The 25,553-nt window shown below is 37.9% G+C and overlaps 1 protein-coding gene across 1 annotated transcript in view; it reads left to right on the forward strand.

The window, feature by feature from the left end:
• The window catches only part of TBC1D5 (TBC1 domain family member 5), a 358,979-nt gene that overhangs the window by 182,437 nt on the left and 150,989 nt on the right, over positions 1-25,553 (forward strand). Inside the window, exons 6-10 of the mRNA XM_015810742.1 lie at positions 3,682-3,771; positions 3,867-3,938; positions 11,440-11,507; positions 13,485-13,587; positions 25,123-25,211. Of these exons, the coding sequence (XP_015666228.1) occupies positions 3,682-3,771; positions 3,867-3,938; positions 11,440-11,507; positions 13,485-13,587; positions 25,123-25,211 (422 nt within the window). The remainder of the gene's footprint in view (positions 1-3,681; positions 3,772-3,866; positions 3,939-11,439; positions 11,508-13,484; positions 13,588-25,122; positions 25,212-25,553) is intronic.

Here is a 25,553-nt window from a genome sequence, read left to right on the forward strand (position 1 = left end):
AAAAAAAAAAAAAAAAAAAAAAAGAACTGTAACATTTTCCAAGAAATTTCAGTCTGGTATTCTTATGAGCTGTTACCATGCACAAGACAGGAATTAATTTGAAATACTGTAGCTGAAAGTTTTGAAAGATGATGTCTGGTCAGATATATGAAATGATGATGGAATATTTGTTTTAACAAAATATTGACTGATCACAAAAGTATACTTAAATGAAACATATCTATTAGAATAGTGAAATATCCACGGTTGCTTCTGAAATATCTGGAGAAAAAAAGAAAAGTAATGTTTGTGGTCAACAAGAATCAGTAAAAGTTTTTAGTCAAATGTAAGTAGTAGTGGCTGTATTATAATATAACTAAATATCTATCTACTATATTACAAAACACAATAGTCCTGCCATACCACTATATACCATTCACTTAGACATTCAAAACATGTATATATTTCAAAATGGGCCAGAAGTGAACAGACTTTAGATGTCCAGGCATACGCAACAAATTTTGGAATTGTGTTTAAGCAAAAATGGCAATAATAATGTAAAAAAATTATCAGTCTCCTTCAAATTAATTATAGTAGATTTATTTTTAGCATAAACAGTCATGCAGTAGTGGCAAATATCTGTAGCTTGGATATAGGATGAGAGTGAAAGTTCATTCTCCGAGCTTGTGGGTTAGTTTCTGAACATTTCGTTACCAGGCTAGGTAATATCTTCAGCAGAGTTTAGGAGATGTCAGTGTCAGTGTTCTTTTTTTTATAAGAGCTTTGCTGTGGGTGTGTCAAGTGAGCATCTTGTGATGGGTCAGGTGTGACTCATCAGTGAGAATCTTGTGATATGTCTTGTGATGGGGAGGTTGCATCATGTCAGGGTTATTGGGAGGTCATATAAGCAGTCATATATATGTTAAAAAGGTAAAAAGATAAATATTTTGGGTCAGTAGAGCATAGATCAGCTGATTATTTTAACAGACTGAAAAGAAATACGTAGAGATAGAAGAGGTTATATTTTTTTCTCCATTAAATAATGAAAGAAAAGGCCTTATGGAAACAGCAAATTGTGTTAAGAAAATTAAAAGCTGGCTTAAAGTTTATGCTTGTCTTGAGATGTTTATAGTATTTTTTATAATACTTAAATTACAAGTTCGGAATTACAAATTCAGAATCAGCAACTTCTATGAAACCATTATGAAACAAACAGTCATTATGAGATACTAAAGCTGAAATAGAAAAACCAAAGTTGTCTGTATTACACATGGAAACCTGTTTTGAATTCAAGCAGTGGAGACGATCAATAGTGAAGGATTCTTGAATCAATATCCAGAAGGCCACTGGTTGCCATTACTGGATGCAAATATTTCTTTCCTGGGTCTATAAATTTTCCAGGAAAACAAAGCAACCTTGTTGGTCAAGAGAAGAGAGAATGAAAATTCTGGTCCTAAGCAGAGCGTAGGAGAGGGAAGAACTCTGAAGAACTCTGAAGAACAGGGTTAGGTACCAATCCACAAATATAATTGATGCTCAAACACAAGGAAGAAATGTTTGTGCCTAACTTAAAGCAAAGGTGGATATATTTTTCAGGTTAGTTAGCATAGACCCATAGAATAATAAGTTTGGAAGGGATTCTTGGAGATTTTTTAGCCACCTCCCTGCCTAAAATTGGATCTGAGCAATACATTTTACTTGCAATATGGGGCCACATTTTCAGAAATAGTGATTGCTATTGGAATAAAAAAAATGTAGTTTATAAATTTACATTTAACTCAAAAGTAAAAATAATGAATATAATTTTCCAGTATTTAGTCTTTTTGTCAGTTTGGTATAGTGGTCAAGATGCCAGCCTAGAAACTAGGAGAGTGTGAGTTCTGGGTCTAACTTAGGCCCAGCTTGTAAAACTTAGGCCCAGCTTGTAAAACTAACTTAGGCCTAGCTTGTAAAAGCTAGTCATTGTCTCTCTATCCAGCATGTCAGGTGCAAAGAACCAAGACAATTCATTGAGTTTAAGCACAGGGGATTTTTTTATTGCTATCTATACACAAAAATCTAGGTAACTAACAAAACCAAATTGGCTCTAGATAAGGATCAACAGAATTCAAGGTGGACTTATTCTTCAAAACCAAGAATACTAGGTCCCAAGTTTGTACTAATGATAAACTAGAATAAGTGTGAAAACAGAGTAATCCTATCACCATTAGAAATGAAATAATGTTTCAAGAATTTAAAAAATAGAAAACAGTTCCTTCTTATTTTAAAAAGAACTGTAAGATGCTAAGTACTATGATCCATTATAGCAAGAATCAGTATTCCATTAGATTGCTGAATTTTGAAATAAAAATTAAAAAAATTAAAATGGCTAAAATGTAACAAATTTGTTCAAACTTTAAAAAATTCTCTATTCTCACATGAGACCTCTTAAAATTTTTATATTGTATTATTGTATCACATCACATCACATCACATCACATCACATCACATCACATCACATCATATTATATTATATTATATTATATTATATTATATTATATTATATTATATTATATTATATTATATTATATTATATTATATTATATTATATTATATTATTATATTTTACCGTGTTTTCCCAGAAGTAAGACCCGGTCTTATATTATTTTTGCCTACAAAAGAGGCATTAGGTCTTACTTTAGGGTGGTGCCTTATATTTTCCATGACACCTGCCTCGCCTCGTGGCAGCAGCACCAATAGGCTGCTGGCCCACTTCGTTGCCAAGTTCCTCCCTCTTCCCGGAAGCAAAAAAAATCTTCACTAACCTGCTTTCCAGTTCTAGCACGTTTCTTTCCTGCTGCAGGGAAATGGAGTTCGTGAGACTAAAAAAAGTTCAGTCAGACCTTCAGTCAGGAAAAAAAAAAAAAGGTCTCACAAAGTTGAAATGTCTGACTGAACTTTTTTTAGTCTCATGAACTGGTTGGGAGGGGCCTGAAGGAAGCAGGTGTGGGGTGCGTGGGGTAGCTCCACCCCCTCCCCCACCTGCCTCACCTCATTGTGGCGGCAATGGCGCAATGTACCACACGGCCTCCTACCCCATTGCAGCAGCCAGGTGGGACGGAGTGGGCGGAGTCCTAATTAGACATATTAGGCCCACCCCCACAAATCAGGGTGGGGGTTTATTTTTGGGAAAACACGGTATATTACATTACATTATTTCATTTTAATTATATTATAAATCAGTTGTTTTATTTAATTTATATATTTTGGAATCCATAACTGCATGGAAGCACAAAGTGATTATGTTTGCTTCAAAAAGGTAAGGGCCCTATTTTAAGGAGTCTGAAAACTTTAAAGTTCTACATTTAGAATTACCACTTGAATTGTAAAAGAAAAGGAACAATATGTGGTAAGACTAGTTAGATATTTTATATGCTTTGACTATCAGATAAACATGTTGAAGCGGCTTATTTTCAATTTTGTTATTAGTTAATTGATTTCCTCATTAATCACAAAAATGATTGACATAAAATAATGTGTTGAGGCATTATAAGCAATTTATTTTAGTGATATATGAAAAAATATTTCACAAATAGAATTCAAATGACTTTGCATTCATTGTAAATAAATTTCTTTCACATTTCTAGAGAAATATGTTTTAGAAAATACGCTTGTTAAAAATGATGCTTATTTTTCTGACCCATGTTTTGTTTGACTTTACAGCTATTTCTGAATGTTCTACCTTCTGATAGAAATCATTGGATTACAAAAACAATAAAATTAAGAGCATTATACAATAATGTAAAAGAAATTGTAAGTAGAGTTTAAAGGAAATTTATTTATTTTTGAGTTCATATTTTCATTATGCTTTAAATGCAGCTACAGTAATGCCTTTTTCCTATATACAGCATATTACAAACCCTCGGAAAGCTGGACAGCAAGACGTAATGATCAACAACCCACTCTCACAGGATGAAGGGGTAACTAGGTTGCATTTATATTTTTTGACTACATAAAAATTGATTTAAAATGTGATTTAAAAGATTATTTATATATAAACATTTAAGCTATTGAGTAGCACGTTTCTCTGGACATATTGCAAGTCTATTAAAAAGTAATAAAACACTAAGAACTATTTTTGTTGGATTATGTGCCATCAACACACCCCTGCTCCCCCCACCCCAAAGATTTGTATTACCTTATCATAGTGGTGAATGTTTCTAGAATGGATAGTCAAGAATCCCGAGAAGTTATGTCAAGAGAATATAAGCCCAGCAAGGTTATCAAAGGAATAAAGGCAGCATTTAGAATGAGTGATGAGTGCCATCACTCATTGTAAGTTTTGAATGAGTGATAATTATGACTGGTCCTTATACTTATGATCAGCATCCCTTTAGTCATGTGCACTCATTGCCCAGCTCACAGTTACAACATTGCAGTATCCAATGGGGTCACATAATTGTCATTTTCAACTTTCACTGCCAGCTTCTGACAAGCAAAAGTCAGTGAGAAAGTTTGGAAAGAGGTCACAATGGGGATATCATGATGTTGTGCTTAATAATATTATGCATTTCACTTAACAGAAGTTCTGGAACTGACATTGTGAAGTGACACAGTCATGTTACATCACTGTTTACAATCATGATGTTTAGCAACAGAAATTCCTAGTCCCGATTACCATTGTTAGGGCAATGACTGCCTGTATTACATTTGTAATGTCCACATATATAGACATTGATTTTGCTGTTTGAGTTGAGTATCATTCAGACCCCAAAACAAAAAATGACATATAATAATTTATTAGTTTTATTAATTTATAACAAAAAAGTGAAAATACAAAAGCAAATAGTAGGGGACAACAGTAGAAAAAGGGAAAACAAAAAAGGTGTGAAGAAGAGGAGGGAAAGAAACAAAAGGCATTGACTTCCAACTCTGTTGCAGTAAAATCAGACATTAAAATCAAATCTCAACTTTTGACATTTCTATAGTATGCGCTAACCATTTCTATATCGGCAAATCAGTCTAATCGGTAAAACCCAAAATCATAATATCATTTTTTTCCACCTCAAGCACAAAGTCATGAAGTGGTTTCCAAGTAGAAACAAAAGTACTTACGGTCTTTTCTTTTATGAGCACAGTCAATTTGGCCATCTCTGCTAATTCCATCAGATTTGGTAACCATTTGTCCATGGTAGGAATCGAGGCATCCTTCCACTTTTGTTTATAGAGCAATCTTGCTGTCATCACCATATATAAAATCAGAGTTCCATTTTTTTTCCAGTTCTCTTTCCATTAGACCCAGAAGGAAAGTTTCTGGTTTAATCTTTATGTTCACTTTAAGAATTTTCTGCATTAATATATGAATCCTACTCCAATATTTCTTTGCCTTATCACATGTATATAATGATTGTTTCAAGCTGAGTTCTTTATTATTTCCACACGTATAGTCAGAATCTTGCCAAATTAAAGCACTCTACTATCTACATCTATCCTATACTCTGATAACTATAAAGAAGGCTCTGTTTTCATCATCTTTCATACAAAATATATGGATTGAATTGTTTCTTATTCTTTTGGAATACACCCCTCCCTCCTGGGAATTTATCTTACTACATTCCATCACAGAAATCCTCCTCCTTCATTTCAGTCTCCTAGGCCATATTATCCAACTACATTTTCTTCCTTAATTTTTCCAATTTTGGCATTCCAGATTCCAGGCATAAGTGCATATTGTGATTGCATGTGCTGTTAATTTCAAATAGAATTTGATCATAAAATTCATCAACCTCTCTTCTTCTGTATCTATGATTGAAGCATAAGCTGGATAATTGCTATATTAATTATGTCAACCATATTGACATCCTGATTGTCCAAGAAGTTTAATTGATAGTATTTGGTCATGGTTAGTCATGATTGCATTGTAGCCAAGTACTGTTCTTGTAATATACTTCCTAATTATGAAAGCAATACCATCCCTTCTTTGTTTTTGATGTTTTTGTTCCAGGCAAGTTTAATTTGTTGTTCTCAATTTGCAGGTTGATTTATTTCATCTTGCACTATATTGAGCTTTCCCATATTAAGACTTCTTATGTTCCATACACTGGTTATCCTGATTAATGTCCACTCTCTCAGCAACCATTCAAATTTATAACAATGTTGAATGATAGGTTCTTATAGTTGCAGTCATTGTAGTCCTTGCAGTCATGTGATTGTGATTCCAACACTTGGCAACTACCTTCCAATTACGTCCTGGCATCCTGCAAGGTCACAATTTGCAATTTTTGTTGTCAGCCACCAAAAAGCAATAGGAAAGCTAGCAGGAAGTCACAAATGGTGATCACATAATTTTGGGATCCTATGACTATATGGGATTCATCTAAAATCAGCAACAGAGATTGCTATTATAAGTCCACATTACATTGCACATGTCAGTTGGCAACTGAGTTCCCCATTCCAATTACCTTTTGGTAAGCAAGAATTATCTGTACCCATTGTAATTCTATCTTTACAGTTTTGTATTTTTCTTCATGGCAGTTTCTGTGAACATAGCTGCATTTTGTTATACTGTTTATAAAACCAGGCACACTTTGATTACTTTGATGATCAGTTTGTAAGCTATACTGTCAAATTATACAGCAACATTTATTTCCAGTCCCAGTTCTTCCTCAATAATTTGTTGGTTGCCTTCTAACCTCGGGTTTAGCATCTGGCACTGTATCATTAGTAACTTATACTGTCCATCCATGTAATTTTCTCAAAAAATACAAGAATACTTTACCACTGCCTCCAGCACTTTCCTACACTGTTGTTACCCAATAAAGATACCTTGAGTGATCCTGCTGGGGCTATATATACTTGCCATCAAGTCTTGTTATTCTTATCCAAGGAACAGACCTTCTACCACAATGAGGCAACATATCAGGACTTTGAAATACAAAGAACTATACAATATATTGGATAGTACACGATCCAATAATTATGTTGAAAGTATAATTCCAGTAGGTAAAGTTATTGCAAATCCTCCATATTTAGTATTAAAAAAAATCTGGCTTTGAGATTAAATGTTCCCTCAAAAGCAATAAAAAATACCTGAGAGAAATCAAATAAATATGCCATTTTGCAAGAGTGGCAAAATTACTTTCTTGTAATTTTCCATTTTTCAGTACATTACAGAAATATACTTGGGATTAGTAGTATTTAAAATTGTAAATAGTGTGTACAAATTAAAGAAAAAATGTTTATAATAGATTAATACGTTTTTTTGAAGAATCTTTGTGGTTTTTCAGCTGCTGTTTTGCTTAGATTTGGGGATGCTGAGCACTTTACCTGTTTTCTTTATATATGACAATATTTAAAACTTATAAAATTTGGAACCACCTTTCAGCTCTGTTTTGGTGGCATATATTGCACTGTGAAAAACTTCCCCTGATCCCATTGATTCTCATTAGTTGTAATATTTTCATATTGTAGTGTTTCCAAAAATAGAATTAATAGAAATTGTTCAGGATGAATTCTGCAATTAGATTTAAAAAAAATAAAATAAAAAATGCTGTCTTGACAGTGATGTACATTAAAGAAAAGCAGTTGTCTAAAAGAATTTTGTAAAATATAGAATAACACTATTCCTTGTAGTACTGGTAAAATAAGTAAATAATTTGGTTTTTTATTAGGCAAGATATTTATAATTCCTCATATTTGGACTCCGACTGGGTGCGGCCTTTTCTGGACCGGGACGCCCTACGCACGGTCACTCACGCACTTGTCACCTCCCGCCTGGACTACTGTAATGCTCTCTACATGGGGCTCCCCTTGAGGAGCACCCGGAGGCTCCAGCTGGTCCAAAATGCGGCCGCGCGGGCGGTGTTGGGGGGGACTCGGCGTTCCCACGTGACACCGCTGCTGCGCGAGCTNTGGTTATTCCAGCTTGCAGGACTGGCCTAGGGTAATTTTTAGGGGGGTTTTAATTATATTTTAAAATTCGACAAATATTTAAATATTCCTTTTAATTAATTTTAAATTTGTATTGTTTTGTATGTATTTTAAATAGATTGTCAGCCGCCCTGAGTCCTACGGGAGAAGGGCGGGATATAAATCCAAATATAAATAAAAAAATAAATAAATAAAAAATCTACAATTATATCTTTGGTTCTCAAAAGAAATTAAAAGGGCAGTTTTATATCAACAGTTAAATGCCTATAGTTTAGATATTTGAACAAATAGTAGAATTATGGAATTATTTTGCCTACTAGCATCCTATACGCATACTATTCCAGATTTTCAATTATTAGAGCAGTAGAACTATCCCTAAGGATAGGAATGTTTTTCACTACTTTTTAAAAGGAAGACGGAGTATCACAATTTAAATCTTGTCATAGTTAAGAAACATCTGCATAGAAGGGGGTTTTTTTACTATTTTTATTATTTTTTTACTATTATGTGTTTTCAAAAACTTACAGCTTTATATTCTTTCATACTAAAAATATTGCATCCCAGTGTTTTCTAATTGTTCAACTTGTAGTGTCACATTGACCATATAGTGACTAAGACTGGAAGTATTTTGAATTGTAGTGTGGCAGATAAACGTATTTCCCCCTCTAGGAAAAGAATCTATTTTCTTTTTGAAAATTTATTCTTAAATGAAGATATTGCAGATTCACACATTTAACAAGAATTTAAATATTTTCAAAACTTTCAAACTTTAGATAAGAATAGGACTTTTAGGACTTCCTCTATGCATATAAGGACTAAGAAGAAAAAACATACCAAGCTGTAATATATTCAGTGTTCTAAACTTGTGAAAATTACCAAGGTCAATTTTGAAATATTTTAGCTGAAATTATTTGTAACTTTAGCTATTAACATTAGAATTTGTTATGGCTATTTAGAGGGAATTATTCAGTAATAGATATCCACTTATAGCAGGTGCAACTCATTTTTTAAAATATTCTTTTAGAAATTGGAATATAATTATTGTTACAGTTCATTACTGATGCTGTATCTCCATCTTCTCAGAATCAAAATAACTGAACCAATTTCTTCCCATTTATTTCCATCAGGCCATCCATCCATCCACCCACTCATTATTACTATTATATCACTATTAAATGTCATCTTTAGCTAGGATAAATAAAAGTGGTATGTGGGCTATATATAAAGTTTTCATTTTTAGAATAGTGGAGTTCTTTATGATCATGCTCTTCAAATTTCCCTTGAAGTCTACTATTGAAGTAATCAAATGCCCTTGATGTGCCAGCCCTTAAAGAGAAAACAGGGATGAAGATTCTCTGCTCTGTATTCATTTTTTACTGATAGAGCCTTGATGAGCAAGAGATCAGAGCAAGGACTTTGTTTCATTCTCTCAGAGTTGCCACCTGTTCTTATTCATTTAAAATAAATTTAGTCATCAGCTTTTGTATTTAAACATTTCAGCAGGTTTTTTTTTAAAAAAAACCTGAATATACTATGATTAATTATTCTAGTGAATATGAAGTGTAATCAATAACGCTGGTGTGTTGCCTGTTGAATAGTGTTTCATATTAGAGAGATGGAGATAGAGATTGATTGCATTTATAGCAATTTATTACTATAAAAATGACATGTAACCAGAAACATTTGATAACTTTTTAACCTTTTTGTTGTTTTTCAGCAACTGAAACCATTTGCTTAATTTTAGAACCTAACACCACTACTGAGCAAGTTTTCATTCTTACCAATGAAATATATTTTGTCTTTTTAAATAACAACAATAGTCAATGAATAAAAAGAATAATATTAAACAGTTTTCCTGTTACTGAATGTGAGTAAGGAAAGACAAACAGAAAGCCGTACAAACTTTATAAAATTATATTCAAGCCTTTGCTATAATTCTTTTTAGGCGTTATTAAGGCTATTATATTTGCCACATAAGAGATTATAATAAGATTACAACAAGCCTTCAATTTCTTGTTGTGATGTAGATCCAGTTGGAGATTCTGTAGTACAGTATGATTTTCTGCATTGAAGAACATGAACCATATTTATACAGTGATGTCATCTGTGAATCTGATCAGTTAAGAGTCACAGTGTTTTACAGAAAATTTAATTTTTGCTCACATTGATGTAAGCGAGAGAGAGGGAAGGAAGGAAGGGTGTTATGATAATGGTAGAATCTAGCCTCATGATAATAAGTAAACATTTTTAAAATGTTTTAAAACTATTGCACTCTCACTAAGCATCATTTTAAAATTAGAATAGCTAATATATTACAACTGTGGTAAAAAGCTTAGGAAAATCAAAATCTGAAATATTAAAATAAAAAAATTTATAGCTAAAATTACAGATAAATGTTCCTGAACAAAACAGTCATGCTGTTTTATTCCAGGACAAAACAATTGTGCAACAGTATCAGCAGCTGGAAGAAAGGATTAGATAAAAGGCACATATATATCTACATAAATATATAGATATACATATATGGATGCAGTATGGATGCACATACATACATGCATGTACAGTACATGTGCAGACATACTTTAAAATTGTAATAATAGCAGGCAGTTTATTAGCTAAAATCCCAAAGGTTGTTCTTTGGAGATAATTCATTCTTTCTAGCAGACAGCAGGGGGATATTTGCAATTTTTGCAAATCATATAATTCAGGGTTTTAATGTTTGATTTTCAGAAAAACATTGTAAGTGTTATGACAGACATAGCTGTGGCTCTGATTGAAGAAGATGTTTTATCTGGGTTTTAATCAGTGTTTTTTTTGTAAAAAAAAAAAAAGGGGGGGGGTACTGGGACTCACACATGTCATACAACCCACCTTGCCTACCCTACAAGGTTCCATCCAAAAAAGATGCTGGAACTCTTTTCTGGGCGTGCTATGACAAAAAAAGCCCTGGTTTTAATAGACAGGGTCTAAATAGAAAAAATGATTTCTATGTGCAAAATAGGATGGCCTATTCCAGTGATGACAAACCTTTTAGAGACCGAGTGCCCAAAAACTGGCCCCGCGCCTGCTCCACCCCCGCCCCCATCCCTGGCCCCGCCTGCTCGCAGGGCCACTCACTACCTCCAGGGCCCGCCGCAGTTCGCCCAGACAGCCCAGCAGCGCTATTGTGGTCACACCCTCTGCCCGCGTCCTGCAGCATCAACTGTGCATGATGGGGTGTGAGGGCAGAATCTTGTCTACACTGCCTGATTGCCATATCCTTGGCTACGCTGCTCCGCGTGGGCTACGCTCAGGGGCGACTCTCCTTCAGGAGGGTTGTTGGAGAGGAGGGGGTCATGGGGGGAGGCGAGGCTGGGGAACGGCACGTGTGCCCACAGAGAGGGCTCCGAGTGCCGCCTCTGGCACCCGTGCCATAGGTTCACCACCACTGGCCTATTCTATTGATTATCAAGTTATTTTCGACTTTTAGCAACTACATAGATATTGTATACCCTACCATTTCATATCTATCATCATTGATCATCTTTCAAATAATAATTTATCCTTTTGCAGAGTCTTTGGAACAAATTTTTTCAGGACAAAGAACTTCGAGGAATGATTGAACAAGATGTAAAACGAACGTAAGCATCATTATTAAATATTTTATAATTTACAATTACATTTCATATCTTTGGAATACGTTTCCCAGTTTGGGCCTATGTAGATGTGGATAGCTATCACTGCCAGTCAGTACTTATATGGGTTTGAAGAAAAGTTTGGCCTACCGGTCATATTGTAGCACTAAACCCTATATTTTCCAGTTATAAGATGTCAATTTCCCACTATATAAACTAGTGAAGTTTTGTTAAATGCTCTGCAGTCTTCTATTTTTTCTTTACTACCCTGGTTTACCATAGCTTTTTTTGTCAGACATTTTTATTTTATATGAGTTTATTACAGTTTATTATAGAAGTTGACATTTTATGCAACATAGCCACTAGCTGTCTTTTGCAAACATAAAGAATATTAAAATCATATGAGGCAGAGATGCTGGGAGAGATCCACAGATGCATTGTTGCTCAGAGCACCAGATTGCCTATCCTGCATAGCCAAACATTTTTTATTTTCTAATTTGCCTTTTCATGTAATTGGATTTATTATAAATCAGTACTATATGTTACATTAAAATATAATTATATGTATTTTTAAAAGAGTTTCTGTGAGAAATAAAAAAAGAATGAGAGGAACTCACAGATCTTGTGATTAAATTATGTTTATAATACAAGATTGAACAGATGATTTTCTGTAATTCCTAACACTTAATCAATAAAAAGTAATGTGTAATTAGTGAGAAATGTCATTCATCTAGAGGAATTTAGCATTGCTATTTTTGTGGATAACTTTCCTACTGTCAAAGATTCCTTCTTTAAGTATTCCTTATTATCATTGTGAATGTACTTTCATCTCCGTAGCCCTGGGTCATTCCTGTTAAGGAACTTATCAAAGCTAGAATTCAGATCCGGAAAATATTTTGTCAGAGAGAGAACTCTGATTGCATTAAGTAATTCCAATTAAGCTCAATTACTATTTCTCTAGTATCTTTCTGTTATGATTATAGCATAGTTCTATACTGAAATTTGGGATAAGAAAATAGTTCCTATGGTTTTTAAAATGCAGCTCAGCATGATACCTTTTTCTATTTATAGAATTAATAGGCATAAGAAACAAAACAATGCCCAGGAAATATTGACATTTCTTATTGCTTTATATTGTGTGCCTATACTGAAGCTGAGTTTCTGATATATTTATGCTGTTAGATGTATAATTAAAATCCGAGTATGCTTTCATGTAAATATTCGCAGATGGTATTTTTTGTTTTTAAAGGGGAATAGTTCAGAATGTTTAAGATTATATAAATATCTAAGTTATAATTGGGGAATTAAAATTTGAATAAAGATAGTTTTGCTAGTTTTAGAGCCATTGTAAAAATATTGCACTATTACTTTGACAAAGTGCATGGTATGTTTAGGAAAAATGTGTTTTTTGTTTTTTTAAAAGTGCTGTTAGTGCATGTATCTTAGGTGGTTGCATATTGCCACCTGAATGAATTCCCTGTTCATTTCTAATTTTAGTGTTATATTTTCTCACTAGACAGGATTAGAATGATTGAAACTTAAGAGAAAATGGGAGGATATACATGAATAATAATCTTCTCAGTATGTTTTTTGCTTTATTCTTTGATTTTGTTTTTCTTGTAGCACATTCTATTGATTTCTGCTAAACCTGCTTCCATATTACTGTAAACAGGCTCCCATAATTCTGCATTGCAATCTCATAGAAATTTCTTCTTCGCTGCTATTTTTTAGCTTTAACTCAGATAAATCACCTTCTGGAATCCATATGGAGTGTGGTATTATATAAAATAAATAAATCAATTCATAATCTATACCAGAAATGTTCTTGTGTATGGTGGCAGAGCACTCTGAATGAGTAGTATACTCATTGGAGTTTCATTGAGTAAAAAAGGAAGAATTGAATAATTGAAACCTATTGTAATCCTAAATCATTTTGAGCTCTATCATTTATATTAGGGTTTTTTTGTTGTTGTTGTTAATCAGCTTTCCTGAAATGCAGTATTTCCAGGAAGAAAATGTGAGGAAAATTCTTACGGACATTCTCTTCTGTTATGCTCGGGAAAATGAGCAGTTACTTTATAAACAGGTAATGAAACATATTATACAAGTGGCAATCCTTACTCAACTCAACATTTTTCCTTTACTTCATACAATTGATTATTATTCTAAAACTGGTATAAAGATTGAAACAGTGAAAAATAAATATTTATTAGCTGTATTATGAAGAAAACAAGCCATTGATGCACATATTCTCCCCATTCATGGTAAGGCACTCCTCCACATTGCTTTCAGTACTACTGAAACTTATTTTCCATTTTTTTTAAAGTCACAAACTCTTGTTAACTTTATTGCATTTTTTGCTAAAACTTATTGAAAGAAATAAAAGGAAAACTTTAATCTCCAATCTCCTGCTAATAGAAATTAAAGCACATGTGAGTTGGGTTTTCCTGGAAATAACATGAGTCTGATCTGAAAGCAACCTGATAATTTAGACTACGCCTATAGACCAGAATATTCCCAGGCCTCCTTCATAGGGAGTTCAGCTCTATGCAGAATTTGTATTGTGATGCTATTACCTTACTCCGTGGTTTCTTGCATTTTTAAAGAATGATTGATTGATTCCAACAATTTTAAATGCATTACATCCTAAAACAGGCTTGAAATAGTTTAAGGTCCCTATATCAACCAGGGGGGGGGGATATAAAACAGAAAATTTTATCCTTGTCTACTGTAAGAATCATCTCCCTCTCCAATTGAGGATGAGCTGAAGCTACCAAACAATTATCTCTCCCTTAAATCATACAAAATGATTGAAATATGGTATTTAAATAAAATGACTGAACTATAATTCTCAGGCAAAGGAACAATCCAAAAATTTTGGTCAATGATATCACAAGTCCAGAATAATTAGTAGATGACATTTTCATCTGTCTGTGTTTTGAGAGTTTCTGCAATCCCCTATTCTTCACACCTTTGTGGAAGTGCATATTTAGCCAAATAGAATATTAGCATCACACTACCTTATCAAATAGGACAAATTTTTATACAACAAATAAGAGAGGAACATTTGCTAAAATGAACAGCTCATCTTAGTTGAATATACTTTATTACATGAAAATTGCATGTGTAGTCAGACCAAAATTTTTTAAAAAAACTTTTCCATTTTCTCACAAGCTATTAAGTTGTACTAGGTGACCTGCTAAAAATAGACCATATTGTTAATAGTTATGAGATTTTATTCAATTTATGAGATTGTTATCATTTTGTGAAATACCTTGCTGAGTTAATTGAAGCTAGAAAGATTATATAAATGGTATTAATGAACTTTGACTGCCTGGTCAAATGAACCTGTTCTTTTGTCTGCTTGTGTTTGTTTAATCCACTAAGCAGTTTTCATTACAGAACAGGTTCAGTTTTGTCATCCTATTTGCTGTCAAGGAAGGAAATGTTCCTGCTTCTGTTTTTGACTTACCTAGAGGTAAAAGTACTGTGGGAAGCAGTGGATATTTCAGTTGCTTAGCATTTGTGTACATTAAGACATGAATATTAATTGCCAATAATAAGGATTTATCTGTATGTTATTAAAACTCTCATATCCATAACCTTTAATTTGACAAAATGGTGCATCATAGAGCAAAACTTTTTCAACCAGGGTACCTCAGATAGGCTAACTTACAAAATACAGGATCTGTTATTCCCATGGAATTGAAATTTGGCAAATTTTATAAAATATTTTATGTCAAAATTATTGCAAGGCAGTTTATGACAATACAAAATTTCATTAAATATTTCAACATGGGCTAATTTCAAGGAGATATAGCTCTGAATATCTTTCACAAGCGTTCAATACGTTCCAGTATATCTCTGCCATTGTTGAAGGCATGAGATACCTGGTAAGGAAATATCTCTGAAATGATGACCCAATAGGTCACGAGTTGTCTAGTACAGGGCTTTTCAACCTGTGGTAAGAGTACCACCAGTGGTACATTGGCACCTGGCAGGTGGTACACGGCCCTGTGTAGCCAAGTGTAGCGGGGGAGGGAACGAGCCAAATTGCAGCGCAGGACTTGCTATGAGAGAGTCCTCAGAAGCTGCAGGGGTAAGTCGAGGACTACCTGTACTTTATCACTTTTTTCCTTTTGGGGGGGGTCATCAAGTTTTTGACTAGGGTCATCAAGTTTTTGCTTGTCAAAAGGTTGCAAAAGGAGATCACATGACCCAGGGACAGTGTGACCATCATGAATATGAATCAGTTGCCAAGCATCCAAATATAAATCACATGACCCTGGGCATGCTGCAATGGTCATAAGTGTGAAAATGGTCATAAGTCATTCTCCAGCATGAAGATGGAGAATCCATGAATGGGGTTAACTCTGTCTTCCTGGCCAATTAGACTAAGTCTGTCAAACGTGCCACGCCTCTCCTGGGCTAGAATACCACCTAGTCACGACTTAGTCTGATGCCCAGAAGGACGTAAAAAATTTGGCTCCAGTTTCTCAGACTTATTCTTCATTGTTCAGGTTGTATGGTTCTCACCCATTCGTGAATCCTCTATTTTTATTGCAGCGCTGGGATCAGTGCTGAGCGGTTTTTCCCCTTTCTCCCATTCAGCTGCAGCTTTGGCTTTAAGCTCCTTAATTTGGCTAAATCGCTGAAATCAGGTTTCCCTTTATTTTTTCAGTCGCTGGGACCAGCGCAGCGCGCAGCCGGTTTATCGGCCTTGCCGACTGGGCTGCAGGCTCAGGAAAGCCCCTGGCAACCGTCCCGTTCTTCGTCGCACTCAGCATGACCGCCATTTTGAAAACCGCGTGGGGAGCCGTTTTTTCCTAAAAATCCTTTTAGTGTCCTTCCAGCTGCCACTTGTAACACCTAACGGCTGGATTGCTGCCTTCAGCCAGAAACTAACTGGCAAAAGGGGTGCATCCCTTTGTTGCTCCTAGTTCTCCTGATTGGCGCTCACTCTCCTGAGGCGATTTTTTTGTAGCGGCCGCCATTTCAGGCGTCGCTAACATTCATTTGAATTTGAAGGGAGAGAGATAGACAGGATCAAACCTTGCATCGGAATCTTAATTATCAGACAGGAGCTGGAAACAGGATTACCACAAGGGCCATAGAACTAAAAATAAGCAACAGCGGGGGGGGGGGTCTTCCCCTGTGAGTGTTCCATAGGGAATTGGGACTTGAGGCCTTCTGTGGTAACAGCCTTCAGGCTGCACAGTACTCACAGCTTATTGAGATCAGGCCTTTAGACTACTGTTTATACACATATAAAGATACTCAATAACTTCAATTTCTGGACAAAGAAGCACAAGCTCAAGTTGCTCACGGTGGATTGTCTTTCACAAGAGGTAACATCATACAGCCCCAGGCCTCAACAGGGTGCTTCTCTACTTATCGCAACAGCAAAGTGTGCTGGCCATGCCTCTTGGCCTTGCCGCCACCAACTAGGCCTAGTGCATCAGCTGTTATCACTGAGGTGATCTTGCCACCATTAAGTGAGTTATGTGTGTGCTGGCTGTCACCACCTGTTGGTTTTGCCGTCACAGTAAGCCTTGACCAGTGCACTGACCCAGGAGCGTTGTGGGTGTGTGAGAGTCCATTAAGTTGGTCCTGCAGCCACCATTACCTAGAGTATTTGCTGGTTCCAGCATGGTGACACACAGTCACAAATCAGTACTCTGCTCCTCTACCTTGAGATCCCTCTCAGAACACCACTGAGATATCTCCATTGCGATGGCAGACAACGCGGCACCTCAGACCGCTCATGGTGCCCCCGGCACTCCCGTCCAAAAGAAGCGCAAGATCTCCAAACTGGAGGCTGTGGGAAAACTCAAGACCAAGGCCAAGGCCATTTCAGGCAAGAGGCCTTCTAAGGTGGCTGAGAAGGAGGCCAGCAGGAGACACCAGGCCTTGGGAAAACAGTTTTCCAAAGCTCAGAAACTGAGCATAAGGGGAACAGGCCATGCCTCCCTGGTTCCAGATGAGGATTCAGTTTTTGGCCCACAACTCGCCCCCTCCAGTTCAATTGTCCAACAGACCTGGTCTCCGGAAGGGGACGCCGGCCAATTCCCTTTTCCAGACCCAGACAGGAGGAGATGATTGCCCTCAACCAGGGACCACACCCTCAATGGGTTCCTCCCCCGCCCAGGGTTCAGTCGGGGCCAGAGGCTACATTCACGCCCACAGCAGCTGGGCTTTGACCCACGGAATCTCAAGGGGCATGGCCAAAACAACTACAGGCCCTAATCGCCCAGGCAGTTGCCCATGGTATGGCTTCCTCACTCCACCAGAGGCCCAGACCTGAATCTGTGGCATCAATGACCCCATCTTATTTCTCCCAGGTGGGAGCCCCAGAATATCCGGGTTCTATTTCTTCCGCCCGGTCCTCTCAAGGCAGAGAGTCGCGCTCCAAGGAGTACAAACCAATGGGCATACAGTTATCGGAGGATGAGGAACCTTCTCCGGACCTTCCTCCCTTTGTGGGCCTATTTGACCCAGCGTTGTTCAAATCACTGCTCTACAAGGCAAGTACCTCTGCCAAAATTGGCTCTGATCAGGAGCCTCAACCAGGACCATCCATCAGCCAAGACACAAATCCGCTTTTCTCCAAGCCTATTGTTACACAAAGGCACATCCCCTGTCCTCCTTTCTTAATACTATTCAAAAGCAGTGGGGAATACCTGGCACCCTCCCCACACCGGGGGGGAACAGACAAGAGTATTTAATGTCACCTCTGCCTTGTCAGAACTTCTGGAGGTCCCGGTTATAGATGAACCTCTAACGCCACTGTTTTCCTCTTCCACGGTGTCAGGGGACATGGCTGAAAGCTTGAAAGCGGAGAACAGAAAATCTGAGCTCTCTTTCCGCAGGTCTCACCAGGTCTCGGCATGGGCGGTAAGGGCAGCTACATCCACCTCCTTCTTTGCCAGAACCTCTCTTATCTGTGGCCTTATCTGTGGCCTCAGGCCACAGTTCCTCTGGAGGAGGTACGAACACACCAGAACCTGGGTAAGTTAGTGGCTGCCTCCGAATACATGGCGGACGCGTCACTACACGCCGCCAGATTCTCAACCCGAGCCATAACTTCAAATGTTACAGCCCACAGGCTCCTGTGGCTCAAACAATGGCGAGCGGACGCAAAATCAAAGTGGCACTTAGCGTATACCCGTAGGCAGCCCTTTCGATCAGGGTCAGGATCGGAGTTGGCTCAGCCTCCCCACTCCTTCCCTCCCAGATCAGATCGCCAATTTGAACGTTCTGCTGCCAAACCCAGGCAGCAATTCCAGACCAAGCGGCCCTTTCAAGGCATGGGAGGCCGTCCCTTCAGAAGACCCAAGTGATTTCAGGGAGGACTCCCCCATAGGTAGCAGACTGACTCTCTTTGCTCACAAATGGGAGACCACCGCCATAGACACCTGGGTTCTCAACACCATCAGGTGTGGCCTGTCCCTGGAATTTGTATCCAACCCTCCAGAACGTTTCATTTCTTGTTCAAAGTCTTAAAATCCGGTCAAGAAGGGCCTCATGAGCGAGGCCATTTGACACCTCTTGGAGATAAGGGCCGTAGAACCAGTACCGGCTGGACAACTGGGAAGGGGGTTCTACTCCATCTCTTTGTCGTTCCAAAGGCCTCGGGAGGATGGAGGGCAATACTCGACCTAAAAGGGCTGAACTCTCATCTTGCCTACAAAAAATTCAAAATGCAAACGCTGAAGTCTATTCTGGCCAGCATCAGAAGGGACGACTTCCTGACGTCTATCAACCTCACGGAAGCATACCTGCATATTCCCATCCTTCCCAACCATCGGAAATTCCCCAGGTTCTGTTACATAAACGACCATTATCAATACAGAGCTCTACCGTTCGGTCTCTCGTCAGCTCCAAGAGTATTTACAAAGATCTTGACAGCACTGGCCGCTCATCTGAGGCTAGTCCCGGTATGCATTCAATGTTACCTGGACGACATCCTCATCCAGTCCCCCTCTATTCAGGCGGCTCAGTCGGACCTGGCCTTGTCCATCAAGACTCTCCAAGACCACGGGTTCTCGGTGAATTTCCAAAAGAGCCAGACGGTTCCGTCAACCACCTCCTTCTCCTGGGCACAATCATAGACACAAGACACTGCAAGGTCTATCTATCGCGGGAGCGCCAGCACAGTATTCGAGCCCTGGTCCTCCGGGTCCAAAGGGAGCGTGTAGTTACACTGGCCATCCTTTCCCAATTGTTAGGGAAGATGGTTTCTTGCATGGTGATAGTGCCATGGCCAGACTACACTACCGGAACCTGCAATGGTTTTTGCTCCCGTTTCAGAGGCTGGGCACCAACTCCTCCAACCAGAGGGTAAGGGTTCTGTTTCAAACCCTAAAATCCCTTCAGTGGTGGACCTCCCCAGCAGTAGCCAGAGGCTCATTGTTCAAGGAGCCAGTCCGGCTTACCCTGACTACAGACGCCAGTTTGTTTGGCTGGGGAGCGCACCTACAATCTCAGTTGGCTCAGGGCCGGTGGTCCCGGTCAGACCTGAAGCACAACATAAACTGGTTGGAGCTCAGAGCCATACATCTGGCCCTATGCCACTTCAGCAACAGAATGGCGGGACAACATGTCCTAGTCCTCATGGACAATGTAGCAGCGAAAGCCCATGTGATCCGGCAAGGGGGTACCCGATCCAGATCCCTCATGACTGAGGCCCAATTGTTGGGCTCTTGGGTAGAGACCAACCTCTCCTCCCTCAGAGAAGAGCACATCTCGGGAGAGGCAAATCAGCAGGCGGACTTCTTAAGCAGGTCGACAGTGGATCACTCCAAGTGGCGCCTGCATCCAGATCTCTTCAGGGAGATATCGGAGAGGTTCGGTTATCCGGTACTGGACTTGTTTGCCTCTCAGCGAATTCCCAGCTTCCGAGGTTTTTCTCCCGGTTCCCATCTCCAGGGGTGGAGAAGGAGGACGCCCTCCGCAGCCCATGGCCCGAGGACCTGCTATATGCCTTTCCTCCTCTCCCTCTGATCCCGGCAGTCATCCGGAAGATATTGCAGGAACAGGCAGAGGTGATATTGGTTGCTCCACACTGGCCAAAACAGCCGTGGTTTGCCGACCTCGTGGGCCTTTCCATCTCTCCCCCATGCAGGATTCCTCCAGGTCACATTGCACTCAGCTCTGCAACATCCAGAACCCCAGTGGCTCCAGTTAACCACCTGGCACTTGAACAGCAGCTCCTGATGCAGGAGTCCTATTCGACGGGTGTAATTGCTATGATCAAGCATCCAGGTGTCCTGCAACAAACAGGATTTACGACTCCACATGGAGGAGTTTCTGTCACTAGTGTGCAAAGAACCAGTTAGATCTCTTGGCCATTACCATCCCGAGAATCCTGGACTATTTATTGGAGGGGCTCAACAAAGGTTTGGTGCCCAATACTATCCGCAGACAGGTGGTGGCTCTATCCACGGTGCTTACATGTGACAATTCAGAGCCATTGGCTCAGCACCCCATGGTGCGCTCCTTTGTCAAGGGAGCGACTAACACCAAACTGCCTATGGTTCATCGATATCCCTCTTGGGAATTGCCGCGGGTCTTACAGACCCTTACCTCACCGCCATTTGAACCCTGCGGTCCTTAATCATGAAGGTAGCCTTCCTGATAGCTGTCACGTCGGCTAGACGCATCTCGGAACTGGCAGCTCTCTCTGTCAGGGATGACCTATGCTTTTTCATAATGACAGGGTGGTCCTTCGATTGGATCCGTCATTTATTCCTAAAGTGATGCAGGAGGTGATCCTACCAGACTTTTGTCCTCGTCCATCTCATGACTTAGAACATCAATGGCACACCTTGGACGTCTGCAGGGCATTACACCATTACATTAAGCCTTTCACAAGTTGGAAGCCCTCTTTGTCTCCTTTCAACCCTCTTCCATGGGGCAGAAGGTTTTGGCCTCCACTATAGGCAGGTGGATCAAAGCTTGCATTGCAAGAGCGTATCAGTTGCATTCCCTGTCAGTCCCGAGCCATATCACTGCCCACTCCACCTGCAGCGCTGCGACATCCACGGCGTGGGCGACACAGGCATCCATTGGGGATATCTGTAGGGCGGCGACTTGGTCCTCGCCTTCCCCGTTCGTGAGACATTATAAGCTGGATAGGTTTGCCGCCACAGACACCTCATTTGGCCGGAGTGTGCTCCAGCAAGTAGTGCCACAAAGTGGGACACAGACCCAGACTGATTCCCTCCCATAGGGACAGGGCAGCTTTGGTATGTCCCATTCGTGGATTCTCCATCTTCATGCTGGAGAAGGGGTGTTGTCTTACCTGAACACCTTTTCTCAGCATGATGATGGAGAATCCACACCCACCCCTTAGTGTCCGTCAGGTCCTGTGTCAGGGGTAGGAGAGCCAACACGTTGGACTGTCGTCAATAGCTTCACCTTTGTCGTGATTGGGTGGTATTCTAGCCCAGGAGAGGCGTGGCAAGTTTGACAGACTTAGTCTAACTGGGCAGGAAGACAGAGTTAACCTCATTCGTGGATTCTCCATCATCATGCTGAGAAAAGGCGTTCAGGTAAGACAACGCCCCTTTCAGTGCAATTGCAACTTTGAAGAGGTTTTTTTTGTTGGGTTTTTTTTTTGTGGTCATCAAGTTTTTGACACCTTGCTAGGTAGTACTCGAATATTGCCATATCCTAAAAGTGGTACAGTCGGTGAAAAGGTTGAAAAGCCCTGGTCTAGTATCATATAATATTTCATGGAAAATCACGTATTTCTATACATTCTATAAAATGTATTGATATTATCCAAAATATTACAATGATATCATCCAAAAATTTATCAAGATATTAAATTAATTGTAAATTTCAAATACATTCCATAAGTTGTAAAGTTTATTTATTTTTATTTTTTAATAATTCTATTGTTGCTTGAATTCTTTTTTAATACACTTATTTGGAAAAAGTTTAGGCACCCTACCTTGTCAAAATGTTTCTTATAGTTGAAATTGCTACCCAGAAACCTTCAGCTATTTTATTTTATAAGTCTTTTCTTTGTAAGTATGAATTATTTTCACTTGTTACATACTCAGAGAGATGCTTAGAGGCCTCCTAGCTGTTAAAAATAAACAAAACTACAGTTACAATCTGAATGAAAAAGGAGATCAGAATATTTGTTATCTGTGGAATTGTCTTTCCCTGATTAAATTTAATCATACTAAAAGATGATTACGCTTAATTTAGCTCTATTATTAGCATTATTAGCACCCTTATAGTAAACAAAAAGACTGAATCAGCTGGAAGGGTATCCAAACTTTTGTACCTGCTTTATTTGCTGTTCTCTTATTTTGAATCTGTAAACAACCTCACATAAATAGCAAATTTGTATTCAGATTTGCAGGAAAATGACTTGTTTAATTTTGTGCTAAATAGTTTTGGCATGCTATTATGTTTTCATTTTGTTGGAAAAGTACAATGAGTTTAGATTTATTTTCTTAATTATATCTAAAGAATACTTCTAGGTGTTAACATTAAGTAGAATCAGTAGCTAATTTCTTGTATCAAATCTACAAGTAAAGGATCTCTCTGCCAAATTCTTTTAGGATATAACTCCCACATAGACACCCTTATTATAATAATATTGGCAGTTGTTTAACCTTAAAATATGCTTGTCTATAAAGATGATTTAAGTTAACTAAATGAATAGAGTAAAATTACAGTTCTAAATCTGAAAAATTACCATATATGTTGAGAATATAGTTATAATTTTTTTATATCTTCTTGCAAATATCAGTTAGACTATTTGGCTTATTGAACTATTTGAAATTATCACCTGGTCATTCAAAGCAGGGTATTTCATTTCCAGCAAGTCTTTCTTCCCTAAATATCCTAAACTATTTGAAAGGATTCTAAAATTAAGAAAGAAAGACTAGTACAATGATGTCATTTTATTCCTATATACACTGAAGTGTAAGTAAGAAGCCCAACTGAACCATCATTGAAACTTTAAATTTATAACATCTTTTTTTAAAAATCTAACATTGTATTCTGGTTATTGTACCAAAAATTTTAAATGGAAGAAACTAAAACTCTAATTTCATTTCCATATTTCCTTTTTCCAATTTACATAGCTGTTTTAATTCATTAATCAGAAGTACTACTAAAATATGTCAAAATTAGTATAGAATTTGTGCCAAAGCAATTGTGAAAGATTTTAAGCAAGTATAAATGATAACAGAAAAGTTTTTAATGTACTTGATTGTTGTTTGAACTAATTAGTAATGAATAGTGCTCCTTAGTTTCTGCAGAGTCAAGCTTTGTTTTTTAACAATGCTTTGATTCTCAAAGGAATTGTAGGATATAGATACCCAATAGTTAATGATTTTTGCTTTGGAAGATTTATCCTGTATAATAGTTTATCAGCTTGTAAGCAGTTTTTTTTCCTAAAGTGACCTCAAGGCATTGTTTTATGATTGACCATGTAAGTTATTGGTAAAAGCAAAATTTAAATAAAGACTCATCTTCTCTTTTATATTCAAAGGAAGTGTTTAGCATTGAAGGCCAATTATAACGTATACTTTAAAGTTAAGTATTTTATAAAGAAATCTTAACAACAATAATAATATAAATAAATATAAATATAAAATAAAAGGAATTATTAGCAATAAAAGCAGTATAGCAGATAATAAAAGCAAAGAAAAACTAACAGAAATACAACAGAACAAATGTCTACAGTATATGAGTTAACATAGTTCTTGAAATGTGAATATGATAAAAAGTTCTTCAACTCATACCAACAATGCAATATTATAGTTTCCTTATTAAATATTTTCTATAGATGGGTACTACCAGTACTGAAAAAAGTTCTCTCTTTTGAGTTGGTGCAGTGTTTTGAAAGGAACTTGGGTGAATATAAGGAGATGGGTGAATATAGGGAGGGTGAATATAGGGAGAGATATTTCTTCCATTTAAACAACCTACTATATAGCAGGACTATGGGTTCCAGACTGTTTTTAGTGGCAGTGCTGTGCATTGCAGATACAGTAAATCATCCTCAAACTACAAACCTTATCCATCATCTTCAGCCCTTACCTCCATACAACATTTCACAGTACAGTCACATAAATACTGAAAATCATAAGGAGTAAGAACGTAAATCATGGCCTACAGTATCAGGTAACATACTTATATAGGCCATCAGTCTGTGTCATATAATGGTCAACTAGGTGGATTCAGTAAGCTCACAGCATGGATGTTGATATTCTTCCATTATTGTTCCCTACAGTTTTTATAAAATGTATATTGCCTATCCTTGAGGAGACTCTGTACTAGTAGTCATTGATTAGGTACTAGTCTTAGTCCTCCATGAAAACCCCAGTGACTCTGGTTTTTCTTCATAGTAGAGCTGTTATTATTCACAATAGTATTTTTTAAACCAAAAGAGAGAATTTTAAATAGAGCTATATGTAAGTGCTCAGTGGTGAACTCATTGATACTGTGCTATTTTAAAATGTGGTGATTTCCCATTTGTTTGAGAATACTATAAATACTGATTAAATTATAATCTATATTAAAAGCACACAGTAATACAGAGTTGCTAAATTCTAATACATTAGATAAAATCTAGTTTTCTTTTTAATTGTAGGGTATGCATGAACTTTTAGCACCTATTGTCTTTATTCTGCATTGTGACCACCAAGCTTTTCTACATGCAAGTGAAGCAGCACAACCAAGGTAGGCACCCTGGATTTTTTAATACAAAATACATTGCCACTAAAATAGAGTATGCATTAGGAACTCCAAAGGTAGTATCTGTTGCACTTGCCAATTGCCAAAACTTATTATATTTGAAGAATGATACAATCACAGAGGAACCTGTGTGGAGTCCCTCCTCGTGAAATGGGGGCAAGGGGTTCAAGTGGGCTTGCTGATTATATACCTGGCTCCCTGCTATGTAACAGCAGCCCTGCCTGAGCTGGCCGATGTGATAGCCGGGGTGGCGGTTGGGACCCCCAGACTTATGGTTCTGGGGGATTTCAACCTTCCATCGGCGGGCGAGACGTCGGCAGTAGCTCA

This window comes from Protobothrops mucrosquamatus, unplaced genomic scaffold, assembly GCF_001527695.2.
Source record: "Protobothrops mucrosquamatus isolate PMUCROS unplaced genomic scaffold, P.Mucros_1.0 scaffold18, whole genome shotgun sequence".
Classification (NCBI taxonomy): Eukaryota; Metazoa; Chordata; class Lepidosauria; order Squamata; family Viperidae; genus Protobothrops; species Protobothrops mucrosquamatus.